This window comes from Pagrus major, chromosome 1, assembly GCF_040436345.1.
Source record: "Pagrus major chromosome 1, Pma_NU_1.0".
Taxonomy (NCBI): Eukaryota; Metazoa; Chordata; class Actinopteri; order Spariformes; family Sparidae; genus Pagrus; species Pagrus major.
The window spans coordinates 13,701,276-13,714,829 of NC_133215.1; the positions used below are offsets into that span (position 1 = coordinate 13,701,276).

General features: G+C 41.7%; 2 protein-coding genes across 2 annotated transcripts in view; one reads left to right on the forward strand and one right to left on the reverse strand.

Annotated features, from left to right (window-relative positions):
* Positions 1 to 13,554, forward strand: part of uso1 (USO1 vesicle transport factor) — a 412,569-nt gene that overhangs the window by 134,976 nt on the left and 264,039 nt on the right. The window lies entirely within an intron of this gene.
* sh3gl2a (SH3 domain containing GRB2 like 2a, endophilin A1) overlaps positions 1 to 13,554 on the reverse strand; it is a 38,594-nt gene that overhangs the window by 5,533 nt on the left and 19,507 nt on the right. Inside the window, exons 2-6 of the mRNA XM_073470239.1 lie at positions 3,487 to 3,555; positions 2,118 to 2,190; positions 1,181 to 1,324; positions 749 to 882; positions 480 to 638 (exon numbers count right to left, since the gene is read on the reverse strand). Of these exons, the coding sequence (XP_073326340.1) occupies positions 480 to 638; positions 749 to 882; positions 1,181 to 1,324; positions 2,118 to 2,190; positions 3,487 to 3,555 (579 nt within the window). The remainder of the gene's footprint in view (positions 1 to 479; positions 639 to 748; positions 883 to 1,180; positions 1,325 to 2,117; positions 2,191 to 3,486; positions 3,556 to 13,554) is intronic.

A 13,554-nucleotide genomic window follows, 5' to 3' on the forward strand; every position in this document is an offset into this window, starting at 1 on the left:
TAACAATGTTGTTTCTTCAGTTTAATCTAAAAATTTTGGCCATATCTTACAAATTGCTCCTTTAAGACAAGAAGTCCTTAAAATGCTTAATCCCAGGCAGATTGTGTGATAGGATAGAGAGCTCAAGAAAAGCTGCTAAGGCACCTTATGGTGAGATTGTTCTGCCAACGTTCAAGATCAACTAGTCAACCTGAGGGTAGTATTTATAGGGTTTTATGACCAGATTAACAATGACTCGCTTTTAGGTTGTTATGCAAATCATTTGTAGCCTGTTGCCACATTTAGCAGACACAGAAACATTATCACTGAATAATAGAGTCATGTTTCATACATTCCTTTTCTGTTTCCCATCAAATGAAATCAGAGCAAGATCAGGACCCCCTCTTGATTGCCATGGTTTGAGGAGGACAAAGGGCAAAAGGGAATGGTTGTGGTTGCAGGCCACAACAGCAAGTAAGGTGAAGTTAAATGATCCTTACATCACTCTCCAACAGGTTGAACATGCTCTGCTCAGCAATCTCCTTGGAGTCGTCAAATTTCTCTAGGGCTTGTTTGATCTCGTCCTCATTCACTTTGCCCTGACGTTTCTTCTTATAGTCAAAGTCCAGACGGCGACCCTCCATTTTCTTCAGGTGATGCTGCAAAAGAAGACCCGAAAATAAATCGGAATTCTTGACCAAGAGATTGATTATCTATTTTTGTTGTTTGTTTGTTTGTTTGTTTGTGCATCAAAGCTCTGCACTCGTACCTGAATCTCCTTCAGATCTTTTTCATGGAGGTTCTGCAGTGGATCGATGAAGTTCTGCTTCACCTCCATGTCCAGAGCGTCCTTAACCTCTCCGAGCTCACGCATGGCTTCTCCAGCATCAATCAGAGCAATGCCTAGAAAAAATAAAAGACACATTTAGATACAAGCACAAAAAACCACATGAACAGCACACAGCAGTCAGCGTGTAGTGTGAAAAAGGTTGTGAACACCGTCTAATTAGAGTCAACAGCAGATTGTGAAGGCAGGTATTTCTCTCCAAACAGCATTTTAAAGCCTTCACTTGTGAACTGAATAAAGCAAACTTCAGGCCTCTTGTCTGGAAAACAGGCTCATGCATTTTTCATATCATTGTTACTGCATCCTTGAGGGAATAAAATTATGCCACTTTGTTCTTGTGCTGCCGCAGCTCACCGAAGTTCGATTCCTCTCCGAGCTCCCTGCCAAACCTCGTCATGGACTCTCCCAGGATGGTCTCCGTCTGTGTGTAGCCCGGTCCCTTCTCCTGTCCCCGCATACGTGACATGGAGTTGATCATGCTCATCTTAGCTCTGGTGGCTGTGAAGGCAAAGCGGTAATGAAATCAAACACCACTGGGCTAAATGTTAGGGTAAGTTTTATGTTTTGTGATCTGAAGACAAAATGCCTGCGACGCCAAATGACTCAAAATGCTCGTTTGTGATTCTGTTGTTTACAGATGATTTTGAGCTTATTCCTTGAGCGAGTTTCGATCTTTCTAAACAGATATTATAGTAATGGGACAGGCTGCTGTAATATAACATGAGAACATATTTGGTTTCACTATGAAAGGTTTAAAAGGCCAATGGGCATCCATGATAAACTGTTATTTACATGTGGATTTCAGGATGAGGCAGAGACCTTTAAATTAACGCTAAAAACTTGCTGCTGATAAAAGTCCAGCTGTTCATTTCAATTCAGACTTTTTTTATTTGTCTTCGCCCTCTGCCTCGGGCATTCCCACTTTGTAAGAAGACAGTTTTCTTTTCTCCCTGTCATCGCCACATGCTGTGTCTAATTACCTCAAAGCGAACGCACAACAGGATCGATCAGTCAATTACATCTGCTGGGCTGAATCCTAAAATATCTTGTGTCTTGATTAATTTAATTATTAGATGGTGGTCCAAACAGTCAGATCACACCTTAAATACAAGGCCTCTGCTGTGTTGTTTTCCCTGAAGCTTAATTTATTTCATGAACATGCGATAACCCTGAGTGAGAACTTGAATTGGTCAATGGCTTCTTTGTTAACAGGACAATTACATAAGGAAGTCATTACAATAATGTGCTTGTGATTATGTGACTATCATCATACACAGTCGGTTTATGTCACCTGGGTTCGGCTGCAGATACTCAGTCGTCTTGGTCATGATGTCCAGCACTGCCCGAGCGGTGGTGTCCATTTTCTGTAAACCCCAACGTGGAAACAACACGTGGAAGGAGACAGAAACAGTGTGCTCAGTGTGATCAGCTCTGCATGTAAGTACACACACGCGATGATGCTTAAAATACAACAGCACTCACATGTACGTATGTTATTCAGGGCACTGATGTTTTCAGGCAGGCAACATATACAACACACACACACACACACACCTTTTCTCCTCGTCCTCTTTATTTAAATCCCTTTCAATCAACTTCACTTTGAAGTTCACCTGCTTCTGCATACTTTTATCTTAAGAAATCACTCAAAACGTAAAATGTTCAGCGCTTTCAGAACATCTATGCTTGTTCTACCTTGAATACTTATTCAAATCTCGGGTTGTTTTCAACTTTTAATATGATGTCAAATATGATGTCTCATAGACATACACACAAACTGTTTCTCTCCTTGTGTGGATTTATACTGACATACACAGGACACAAATACACACATGAAAACTGCAAAGATATAAAGACACATTGAAATTCTGAATTCAATGCTGTTTATAAAAAATAGTGAAATTGTGTGAAATGATGGCCACAACAAATCATGTTGTAAGTCTAAAAAACAGACGCTGTAAATGTAATTTAAATCCCCTTTTTTTTTTAACTAAGTCAAAACTATAAAAATCAATACAGCTACTAAGTCTAAAGGTATTAACAAGGGTGAAATCTTAGTTTCTAGCTGAGGAAGCTCTCTGTGCTCTTTTGTTTTTTATAAAAGAAATGAGTGACAAACCATCAAAGGGTTCAAGTTAGTTTTTATTTTCAACTAACTTCTTTTTTTTAAAAAAACAAAAAACCTTTATTTATTCAGGGACGCTTCACCAGAGGCTCACCCTGACTAAGTACACTGTTACACACATTCATACCTAAAAGCAGCCCAGTACGACCACAGTCTGACCTGCTGGACACCTTTCGATAACAGGCCTGTAAATGCTGGTTGAACATCTTATTATTAAATATTAATTTAGTAACATGAGACATTTGTTCTTTAGGAGCAAGACTTGCTCATGTTAACCACAGAATATCCTGTCAGTGACTCAAAATTAGAACCAGGGTCACAAAAAGTTGACTGTTAAATGTTTGTCCCATTTTAGACCCACTGAAACTGTCGAGAGACTGGGTTCAATAATGCAGGACCACACTGGTGGACCTTTGTAATTTGGTAGCAGTCTGTTGGGATCCCACAACATTTCCTCTTCTCATAAAGTAATAATAAGAGTTTCACTCTCAACAAGGTCATAATGAGGATAGTAGTAGAAGGAGTTCAGACTTGCCTTTTCCATTTCAGTGAAGTCCACATCGTACTTTGTTCCTTCTGCACCTCCGACTTTCTCACTCACTTTCTGCAAAACAAACACAACGAAAAAGAAACATGTTAGGGTTGAAGCTTGACGATGTAATGAAATCAAGTTCATAACTGAAATGACATGAATAAAGATCTCTCAGACGATGTTTATATCATTACATTATGTATGTATTCAAAACTGTAGCCTGTCTCATGTATGAGATTGAGATGAGATGAGAAAGGACTAGTCAGATGCTGTTCAATAGTAAATTACATGGCAAGCGATAATGTGCGAGTGTTTTGCTCTCTCAGCTTGTGCAGTGTGAGCCAGCCTCTCTACTCCCATTAAGATAATGTCAGACAACAAATAAACAAACATCAGCATGACCTTGTGTGCTTCACATCATGGAAACCCATTGCATTAATGATAACACGTAAACCTCACAGAACAACACCAGGGCTCTCAGATAACAACGTCAGGAGCGTGTTAGTGATCTTCACATCGGTGTCAACGAGCTTCAAAGAAGTAAAACAGCCATTAATGTAGCAGACTGCAAAGATTAAAAAAGAAAAAGATATTCAGTATTTAACACCTAAAAATCAGTTGAACCGGTTTGATGACAGAAAATAACAGTACGAAGCTGGGTTTTTGTTGTTAGCGGTTAGTTTGCTTTATCAACAAGTCAACAACTCCCTAAATCACCCTTCGTACTTCCCTGTGGTCAAACTGGCCTCGCACAGTTAAAGGGTAACTCCACCAATTTCACACATTACTAACATAAAAATTCTATAAAAAGTAGTATAAAGCCTTTAGTGGCTGCAGGTAATCTGATAAATTGCCTCCAGTGATGTCACTCAGTGGCTAAGTTGCATTGTGGGTAATGTAGGCGCCAGGTTTTGAAAAGAAAGACGAATGTGAGGGACAGGATTTCAATCATTTGCTTTTAAGCTGTCCATAATGAGTCCAACAGTGTTATAGGAGTGCAATGCGAGAGCAGTGGGCTGCTTTTCAAAACCTGGTGCCTACATTACCCACAATGCAACTTAGCAACTGAGTAACAACACCGGAGGAAATTTATCAGATTACACGCAGCTTCCTCTGGAGCCACAACAGGCTTTTTTTAAACTACTTTTTTCTCTTTTTTCCCAAAGACCTGTAAAAATACTTGAATGTGTACCTCAATGACATCGTAATGACCAGCCCAGAACTGTACAACTTTACTTATAGTCAAGAAAAATATTCATGACACAATTATAATGGTCTCATAACAGCCAATGTCAAACTCAACCACACATGACGGTTTAATGTGACAGTAAAACAGAAAGTTTGATAAATAGACCTGCGATGACACGTTTACTACAGGTCAGATTGTCTTGCTCTATGTACGGTTGCCATGACAAGTGTCATGTCAGTCTTACACACATCCCTTCAAATTAAGTGTTACTGAAAATAACCCCTGCCACATCTTACTCAGTCATCCTGTTGATCATCTCACGAGTCACGACCCTTCAGCTTTGACTTGGAGTGAGAATATATGCACAAATAACAAAGACACACACTGACATACTGTAGGTTTACATATTTGTACGTACATACTGCATTCTTATGCACATACTCTCCTCTAACTCTCTATACAAAAGGCAGTCTGTTTGCTCCCCCCTTGGACATGACAGTGCCCGGCTCACTGTTCAGCACAGCAGACATTCTCCATCAGTGCTGGTGACAGTTGCAGCAGCAGAGAGGGAGATAAGAGAAAGAGAGGAACAGATAAAGTGTGGGCAGTAACGAGCTAAAGGCCCTCATAGCTTCAGACATGGCACAGCTCCACGTGCACACAGACATAAACACAGAAAGAAAAAAAACTCCTCTGGGCTGCCGTCCGTCCCCTCTCTCACTCTCTCTCAGTCTCTCTGTCTGCTGATTATATTTCCAGCTCTGCCACCATCCTGCTCCAGTGTGTGATGTAACCAGATGGCTCGAGGGGGCAGCAATCTGACACAACGAGGCCAGACACAGCCCTCAGAGGATGGACTGAGGGAGGAAAAAAGGCTTTCAGGGGACGTCACAATGCGTGACAAAAGAAACCGTGAAAGCTAAGGTCAGTGGATGTCTTTCCTCCAGTAAAAAAATCACACTATGCACGCACTTCTTGGACAGAACGAGTGGATTTTACAGTTTTAGTTTTAAACATTTCTTGGCTCCGTACTGTAAAGAGAGTCGGACCGAATTATCTTCCTGAAACGGGGATTTAGATGCAATTAAGCGAGTGAAAGTGAGATATATTTCCAGAGGTAAAACATAGAGGGGTGATCTGTGACAGCGCGGGGGGTTTATAAGGCTGAGCCTGTGACAGTAGTTTATGCAGCGTAAGACTTTCTGAGGATCGGTGCTCCGTGAGTCATCTTAGCAAAGTCTCCTCTGATCCCACTTGTGAAACAGCTCATATATCTGACAAGCGATGCAAAACACACACATAGTAGGAGTCACATTTCCTGTCATTAGCTTCACCTGCACATCACTACAATGTCTTCAAATCCTTTCTGAGCGGGTTGCCATGGAGACAGGTGCCTTCCTGTGCCTGGCTTATCAGGTGAAGTGTCTCAGCATCTTTAACTTCCTGCGATTTATCTCACTACTTTTCTCCCCGACAAGCCTCACTTTAACACTCGGATATATGAGACAATGATGAACCGAGCTGTTGAGATGAAAATGTACGTGTCTGCATGCATGGAGAAAGTGTCGTGTATTTGACATGGTTCATGTTTACGTGCGTGTGAGCCACAGCTGTGCCAACACAAGCCATGTACACAGCGTCACTTCTGGTGTTCATCCAGGCTGTTTCATCACTAACTGTACTGCTGTACACCTGGGTTTCAGATGCATATATAACCACAATGTGCAGAAAACACGGTGTCCTTTTAGAGAAAAACTGGTATTTATATAGAAAAAAACCTGAGGCACATACGCTGACACACGCAGGTTTAAATGAGTCATCCGAGCTGAGATACAGAAGGATAACATCAAAGTGAGCTCTAATCTATTTCTAATAATATAAAGCAGTGCGTACCGGCAGTACATAATGACACAGTCACTATTTTTGTGCTGTTTCAGGATATTTCTCTATTTTGACCCAAGATGATGATTAATGTTCCATACCGAGTTGAGCAATTTCCCAGCTGAACTAGTTGACATTTCTGCCTCTTCTCATGACTTGTTTGAGCAGCAAACACTTACTTTCATTAGAAAGTTGATGTACTAATAGCAGGTAACATGAGGAGGTAATAAGTAACGAAGGAGAAAAAAAGAGAAGAAATCTCATGTGTCTAAATTTAACCTCATCTTATCCGTGTGTACAGGTCTGTGTGTGCCCCACATCTATTATTTATTTGGCTTGTAGACAGAGAGGGGCTCTGCAGTCGGTGGAAGTCAGTTATTTTTTAAGCTAAATGGATGAAAAACAACTCCGTCAAGCAGTGCCTCTGGGGATACGCGTATAGCTCGGCAGCGAAAGAGCAACTGAATGAATAAAAATGAGCTCTTGGTGGCTCTTTTGAGTAAGTGGAACAGTGCTGCTGTGCACGCTGCTGCCCATGGCTGCTGTCAACGCATGTTCAACCCACAGACGCTTGCGAAGTGGAGAGCGGAGGCAGAGACGGTATCAAGCTTTGATGGCTGCAAGCTGAAGAAGACAGCAGTTTAATGCAGTGATGGAGGGGAGACACGTGAACATACACACACTTAGAGACACTAAGCACTATATAGCATGTCACAGCCAATAAGCAGAGGACTGATGATTGATCCTTTACTCGCAGTGACTTATGTGACCCAAGACACCAATCTCACCAAGAAACTAGCGATGAATAACCAGCAATGTCCCTGTGAATTCACACATAACTGAACTCATTGTGTGCCCGTAATCTGTCCCTCATTCAACCACCAACCTTTTCCCTCTCCACCCATCACTCTCCCTTAGCACCCCCACTCCTCTTCCTCCATCCTGCCTGCAGGGGAAGGACACCACAAGGTGAACCGAGCAGCAGAGGGAAGTGAACCTTACAGGGATAAGTAAAATGCGCAGTCGGCTGCTGGGGAATAACAGCAGCCACCGACTGCGTAGATGATATGTAACCCGTGATGTCACAGGCTGCGACGTCACATACAGGCTTGTGCACTCGTAGTCGTGAAGAGTAAATGTGCACATGCAGCTGATTCGTGATGATTCCAGACAAAGAGGCAACGCAGGGATAAGGTTTCACTGCAGAGCTCGGGCTGGGTTATTCTGATTGTGTTGCAGCTTTTGTATTCTGGGGTACTTTAATATGATTCATTTTAAAGATCCCCTCCAGACATGTTTTATTTCCAGGCTTAAAAAATATGCTCTGATTTGGCTCAAGTTAGTGAAAAATCTTAACATTACATCTTCTATTATGGATGATCATAGAGGCTTTTACCAACCCGAGGAAAAGCTGCTCTCAGTTCTCATCCAGGCTTAGAAAACACTGGCAAGATTTCCGACACATGAACAGTTTTTTAAATTGAATGATGACTTGTTGTGGTTTGTGTGTGTTTTGTTTTTCTTCTTTTTATTGCTATGGACCGTCTTGTGAGTCTGAAATAAAGATCTCTCTCATTGAAAAATCTGTGTACATGTGGATATAATTTCACACAAGGTTAAACGTCAGAGTGACGTAACAATAAGCCTTATACATTTGTCCCTCGAGGGGAACTTTAACACTAAATGGATATGGAAAGAAGAGGAATGAAGCCAATGGGGGCAAAAATATCTCATATTTAATCAAGTGTAATCACAAACCTCTGGGGGAAAAGATGAAACAAGAAATGAGCACAGTTAAAAGTAATGAAAATAAGAATCTACAGCCATGCAAGCAGCTCTGTGAGGCTGAACTGCGAATAGGGTACTAACTGGATTGAGCCTCTGGGTCTGAAGAGTGAAGCTAGTGCAGAAGTGCCTTAAACCTGCTTTCTTTCTACTGGTCAGCAGGGGGCGATTCAACTGGTTTCATAAAGAAGTCAGATTGTATGTAAGCTTATGAGAAAATGACTCTGCTTCTCACTTACTTTATTACCTGAGTAAAAAGTTTCCTGACATCACTAGTTTCAAGTCTTCTTCGATTCAGAATGATGTTCACCTCACTTGTAAATTATGATCCCATTTATAGTAAAATAGATGATAAAGCAGATTAAGCTTCAGGGCGTGGCTACCTTGTGACTGACAAATCGCTACCACAGCGTGTCCTTGGGTTCTCAGTCAGATCCAATAAGGACACTTCCCCAGCTCTACCCTCTCGTCCAAATATGGTCACTTCTGGCTCCACAAAAAAACAAAAAAAAAAACAAGATGGTGACGGCCATAATGCCAAACTTGAGGTTTTAAAATGGGTGCTCCTAGTAGGTTTACACTTCTGCCGTACTCAGGCAAAGCAGTAAGCTAAATGCTAAAATCAGCATGCTAACATGCTCAGAGTGGCAATGTTAATGTGATGAAGTTTAGCAGCTGTAATGTTTACCATGTTCACGATCTTAGGTAAGCATGTTAGCGTGCTAACATTTGCTAATTCTCACCATACTCAGAGAACATGAAGTACAGCTGTGGCTGATGACAATGTGATTAGTATTTGGTCATAAACCAAAGTATTGGACATGTCAAAATTTTAACCTCGATGAAATGTTAGAGGATCATCAAAGTAATTAGGATTCATCATCTCTGATTCATCATAATGCATCCAATAAAACAGAGATATTTGAGTCTGGACCAAAATGGTGGACCGAGCAGACGAGAATAACATTGTCAGGCAAAAGTACAAACAGAATACAAACTACACACAGAAAAGCTTCAGGTAAAGTTCACATAAGGCTTCAAATCTCTTTCCTCACGCTGCATTTTTCTCTCCAGCTGGCAGACCGTGTAAAACCAAATCAGACCAGATTAAAAAAACATGCTAAATGTGGAGGGCAGAGAGATGTCGCCAAAAGCTGCAGGGCATCCTCCCTCCTCACACCAAAATCTCTTGCATCATCACATAGGTCAGACAGAGGAGTATGCCCTGATGTGCTCCCAACAGTGGGTGTTACAGCGTTCGACAGCGTTCAGAGGGCCTCAGGTGACACAAACAAGGTGTAGTAAAGCCAGCCTGATGTAACAGGTCAAGTGTATTCACAGCTGAGAAGGGATTCTGCATTTATAAACCTCTCAGGTCATTGGTTTTACTCAAATGAACAGTATTTTAAAAATGTCCAAAACTCATACTAATCAACAGGACCAGCTTTCCCCTGTTTTCTTTTTTTACTTGTTCTTATTCGTTGGCGTTTCAAGGTATTGGCTCCCACTCTGAAATTTTTAATCAGAAGAGACAATAACAGTATTTTCTTTTCTATAAAGAGAGCTGCCCACACAGATTAATGAAAAGAGACTCCTGGAAAACCCAACGACAGAGTTAAACAGCAGAGCTTTACACCTGTGTAAGACACCCTGAGCTAATACTATTAAAGGGCTGAGGAGGAAAACGACCTGAGACACATAAAGCGTCTGTAGTTACTTTAAACGGAAGTCCAGGATTGGATTAGGCTGCTCACTGCAGAACACTGCGATCAATACTACAACATCATCATCATCTACGCAGGCACACACATCATGATGTTGGCTTATTTGTTCGCATGTTTCTACATCTGTTTTTGTGTGTTTCTAATTCTTACATAAATTTAATTTGACAAATATGTGTGGATTAGCAGATCCACCCTTATATTAGAAGAACTCTAAGGAAAGAAGAACGCTTGCAATTTTTTTCTGTCTCTCCCCTCTTTCAGTAAACTTTATGGAGTAAATATCTACCATGCTGTCGTGCCCATTATTAGATTCAGTGTTTAAGCCAGTCGGGACATTATGATGAATTTTATTTTGCTTTACTTGGTATATTCTACAGCATTTCACCTCAGAACCGATCGAAAAAGATGGTATATTTTTCTTATTTTCATACCAAATATACAATTTCTGTGTGAAACCATCTTGTATTTCTGTCGCAGTGGATAAAAGGACTCCCGAGCTTAATGTTGGTGGGAAAAGTAACACAAGAACTTGGAAAACATTCTCATGGTGGATTCCCAGATACAAGAGCTCTATGTGTTTTAAAATAGAAAGCGTTGACTTATAGGAAAACGATGCAGGATGTCCCTAAAAAACAACGTATAAAGTAAATATAAAAATAATTCCTCTCAATCATCACTTATGACACATGAGAGGTGTGTGGGGTTGTTTGCCCTCTGCCTGTATTTTGGTGTTTCTGGGCATCAGCGATTCTGGAGAAAGATAGTCGATTGATGACTGCCATTCACGGCTCCTTGATCGACAACACTTTGGGCTGGTGGCTTGAGAACCCAAAGAGAGGTATTTCATGACCTGGACATGAGACTCAACAATCAGCTATCTGTCTCCAGAATCGCTTACTGCACTTTTGAGTAGTGCGTTTACAAACAGCAACCGACAAATCCCGCATAATATACCTTTAATTAATATAAATGAAACAACTAGTATGTAGTCTGCAGCACTGCTGCAGTGACAACAACATAACAGAAATGCGCGCATTTCTTCTTCTTCGGATCAGGAAGACTAGACGATGAAATGGCGTATTGCTGCCCTCTACTGTTTGATATTAATGCTCCTTTTGACAATTATTTATATATTTTTTATATAGTCCAACACTGTGCTTATATTTAATCAGTTTCTACATTTTAGCCAGTTATCCAGGTTGAGTAAAGTGGAGAGAGTAACAAAAGTTTCTCCAGCTGCTTCCATGGCTTTGAACTGCCGGTCATATTTGCTGACTTATGTTTTACAACTGTTTTACAACTGACTGATAAATGACTTTTGTTATTACAGAGAGAGTTAAGGACCGAAAACAGGTACCATTGGGTATCGGTATTGAAATGTAAACAGTACCAAACCCTAGACCTGATGGTGGCTTTAGAGGAAATGTTAAATGAGCGCCGAAGTCGTTAGAAGTCATCCTGAGGGAGATATGAAAGTTTGTACTAAATGTCATGACAATCCATCCAATAGTAGACCATTTACCGACCGTCAAAACAAAATATAAAACATGATTGTTTTAATTTGCAATCTTAATCTGGTTCTGTGTGATCATGATGTACACATGAATACAGAAGAATACAGAAGTACTGTAATAATACTGTAATAATGTAACTCAAGTGTTTATTTTCAACCATCTCCTCACTGCGTTGCACAAATCACGTCACCGTCCAGAGCATCTTTGTGGTAGCCTGTATTTTTAGCATCTACAATCGTACTGTTAGCATTAGCATGAGTCACATGGCGCCCAATGTGAGTGTGGTGCCTGCTGCTGCTCTCCTCCCCCCCCCCCCCCGCCTCCCCTCCCTCCCTCCTCCTCACTAGTCTAATCCCAGCTGGGCACACAGAGGCCCCTGCTTTAAATACGCCCAGGGTGGAAGAGGGAGATTAAAAATGACAGGAGTGATTAGTGAGGCTATTAGGAGGACAGCCCCTGCTGCTGGACAATAACAGGAGGATCTGATTCTTCCTCACAGAATTAAAACATCCCTCACCTCCGTCTCCGCCTACCTGCTTCCTCACTGCCCTTTTCACCCCTTTGTGGGGAAGCATCTCCCAACAATTCTCCCTCTCATTTAGTCTGCACACCTGGTATGTTTTTCACCTTTTTCTCTCAATTTTCACCTTGAGTGTTGTGCGAGAAGACAAGAACAATGAATGAGGACAGAGGAAGTGAAACAGCGAGGCACGGGTCAGTTGGGAATATGACAGTGAACTGCCAAATTTTGAAAAAGTCAAAAACAATTGCATAACAATGCCCAGAAGAACTTTGTCTCACCTTCTTTTTTCCTCTGTTTCCAGACTGCCTCTCCTGTTTTCTTCCTTTTATTCTGTCTTTTACCACTCCCTTTTCTCCTTTCTCACCTCCAAATACCCTCAAGGCCTCGCTGTGCTCAAACACTGCGCCGAGGATATTCACGGCTGAACTGTGACTCAACAATATGTCCAACTGTGTTCGCCATAACTTCAATCTACACCGGCGCTGTTGAATCTTGACCTCAAGCCTCATCTGTAAACACGAGAAGGACCAAACCATGAACAGATATTGATACTTTATTTAGAAGCAAACCTATAATTGTACAGGCAGTCCTGAGGATAGACCTGTGCTCTCGTGGAATCAAGGATAAATCTATTCCTAAACCCTGTTGTTCAAAGCCAACGTGTGGGTGGCTGGGTCCTGCTCCAACTACAGCTGTTTTAGGATGACAGTAATCCTGCAGAACATCAAGGCTTGAGGCGGCATTAGCGGGGACAACAATTAAAGGTATATGCCTGTTTGTGACATTAAAAAAAACACAAACCAGCAATGGACAAGCGCTAATCTGGCAGCTCAGTTCAGAGAATTTGATACTTGTAGAACAGGTAAGCTTCAAGTGCAGACTGACTGGGTGAGAACCCAGACAGGACAGAGGTGCTATTGTTCCCTCTGCCAGCATCAGTCCACCGTTTGGCCATGTTGCTTCACTGACCTCTATCCTCTCTGAGTGTGTGGCCTGTGGCTATTATAATCTGATTTGTAAGCCTTTGCATGGCTCTTATGTAACAGCAGGGATGAGTCTGTAGCTGGGGAGATGTGTGCACACTCCCGTCCATCCATATACCACTCGGTAAACGGGGGAGGAAGGGGAGGGCAAACCAGCTGGCACTGTTTGAGGGTGTGTGTGTGTTTGTGAGGAAAGCATGCAGGAGTGTGTGAGCATCGGGATACGTGACGATGAGAATGAGACAAAGATGGAGGATGAGTAACGACACGCACGGCATGAATGATAGCGAGCTTCGACTGAGCTGCACGACTGGACTGGGTGTGCGACACAGCCGACAAACATCAGTGAATTTGTTGACTGTACATTCACGTCTGTACATGTTATTATTTGTGTGTTTCGGGGTTATTTTTCACGTTTGTTTTTTGCAATTCATGGCAAGACGGATAAACAGATCTAGTTGTGATTGTCTGT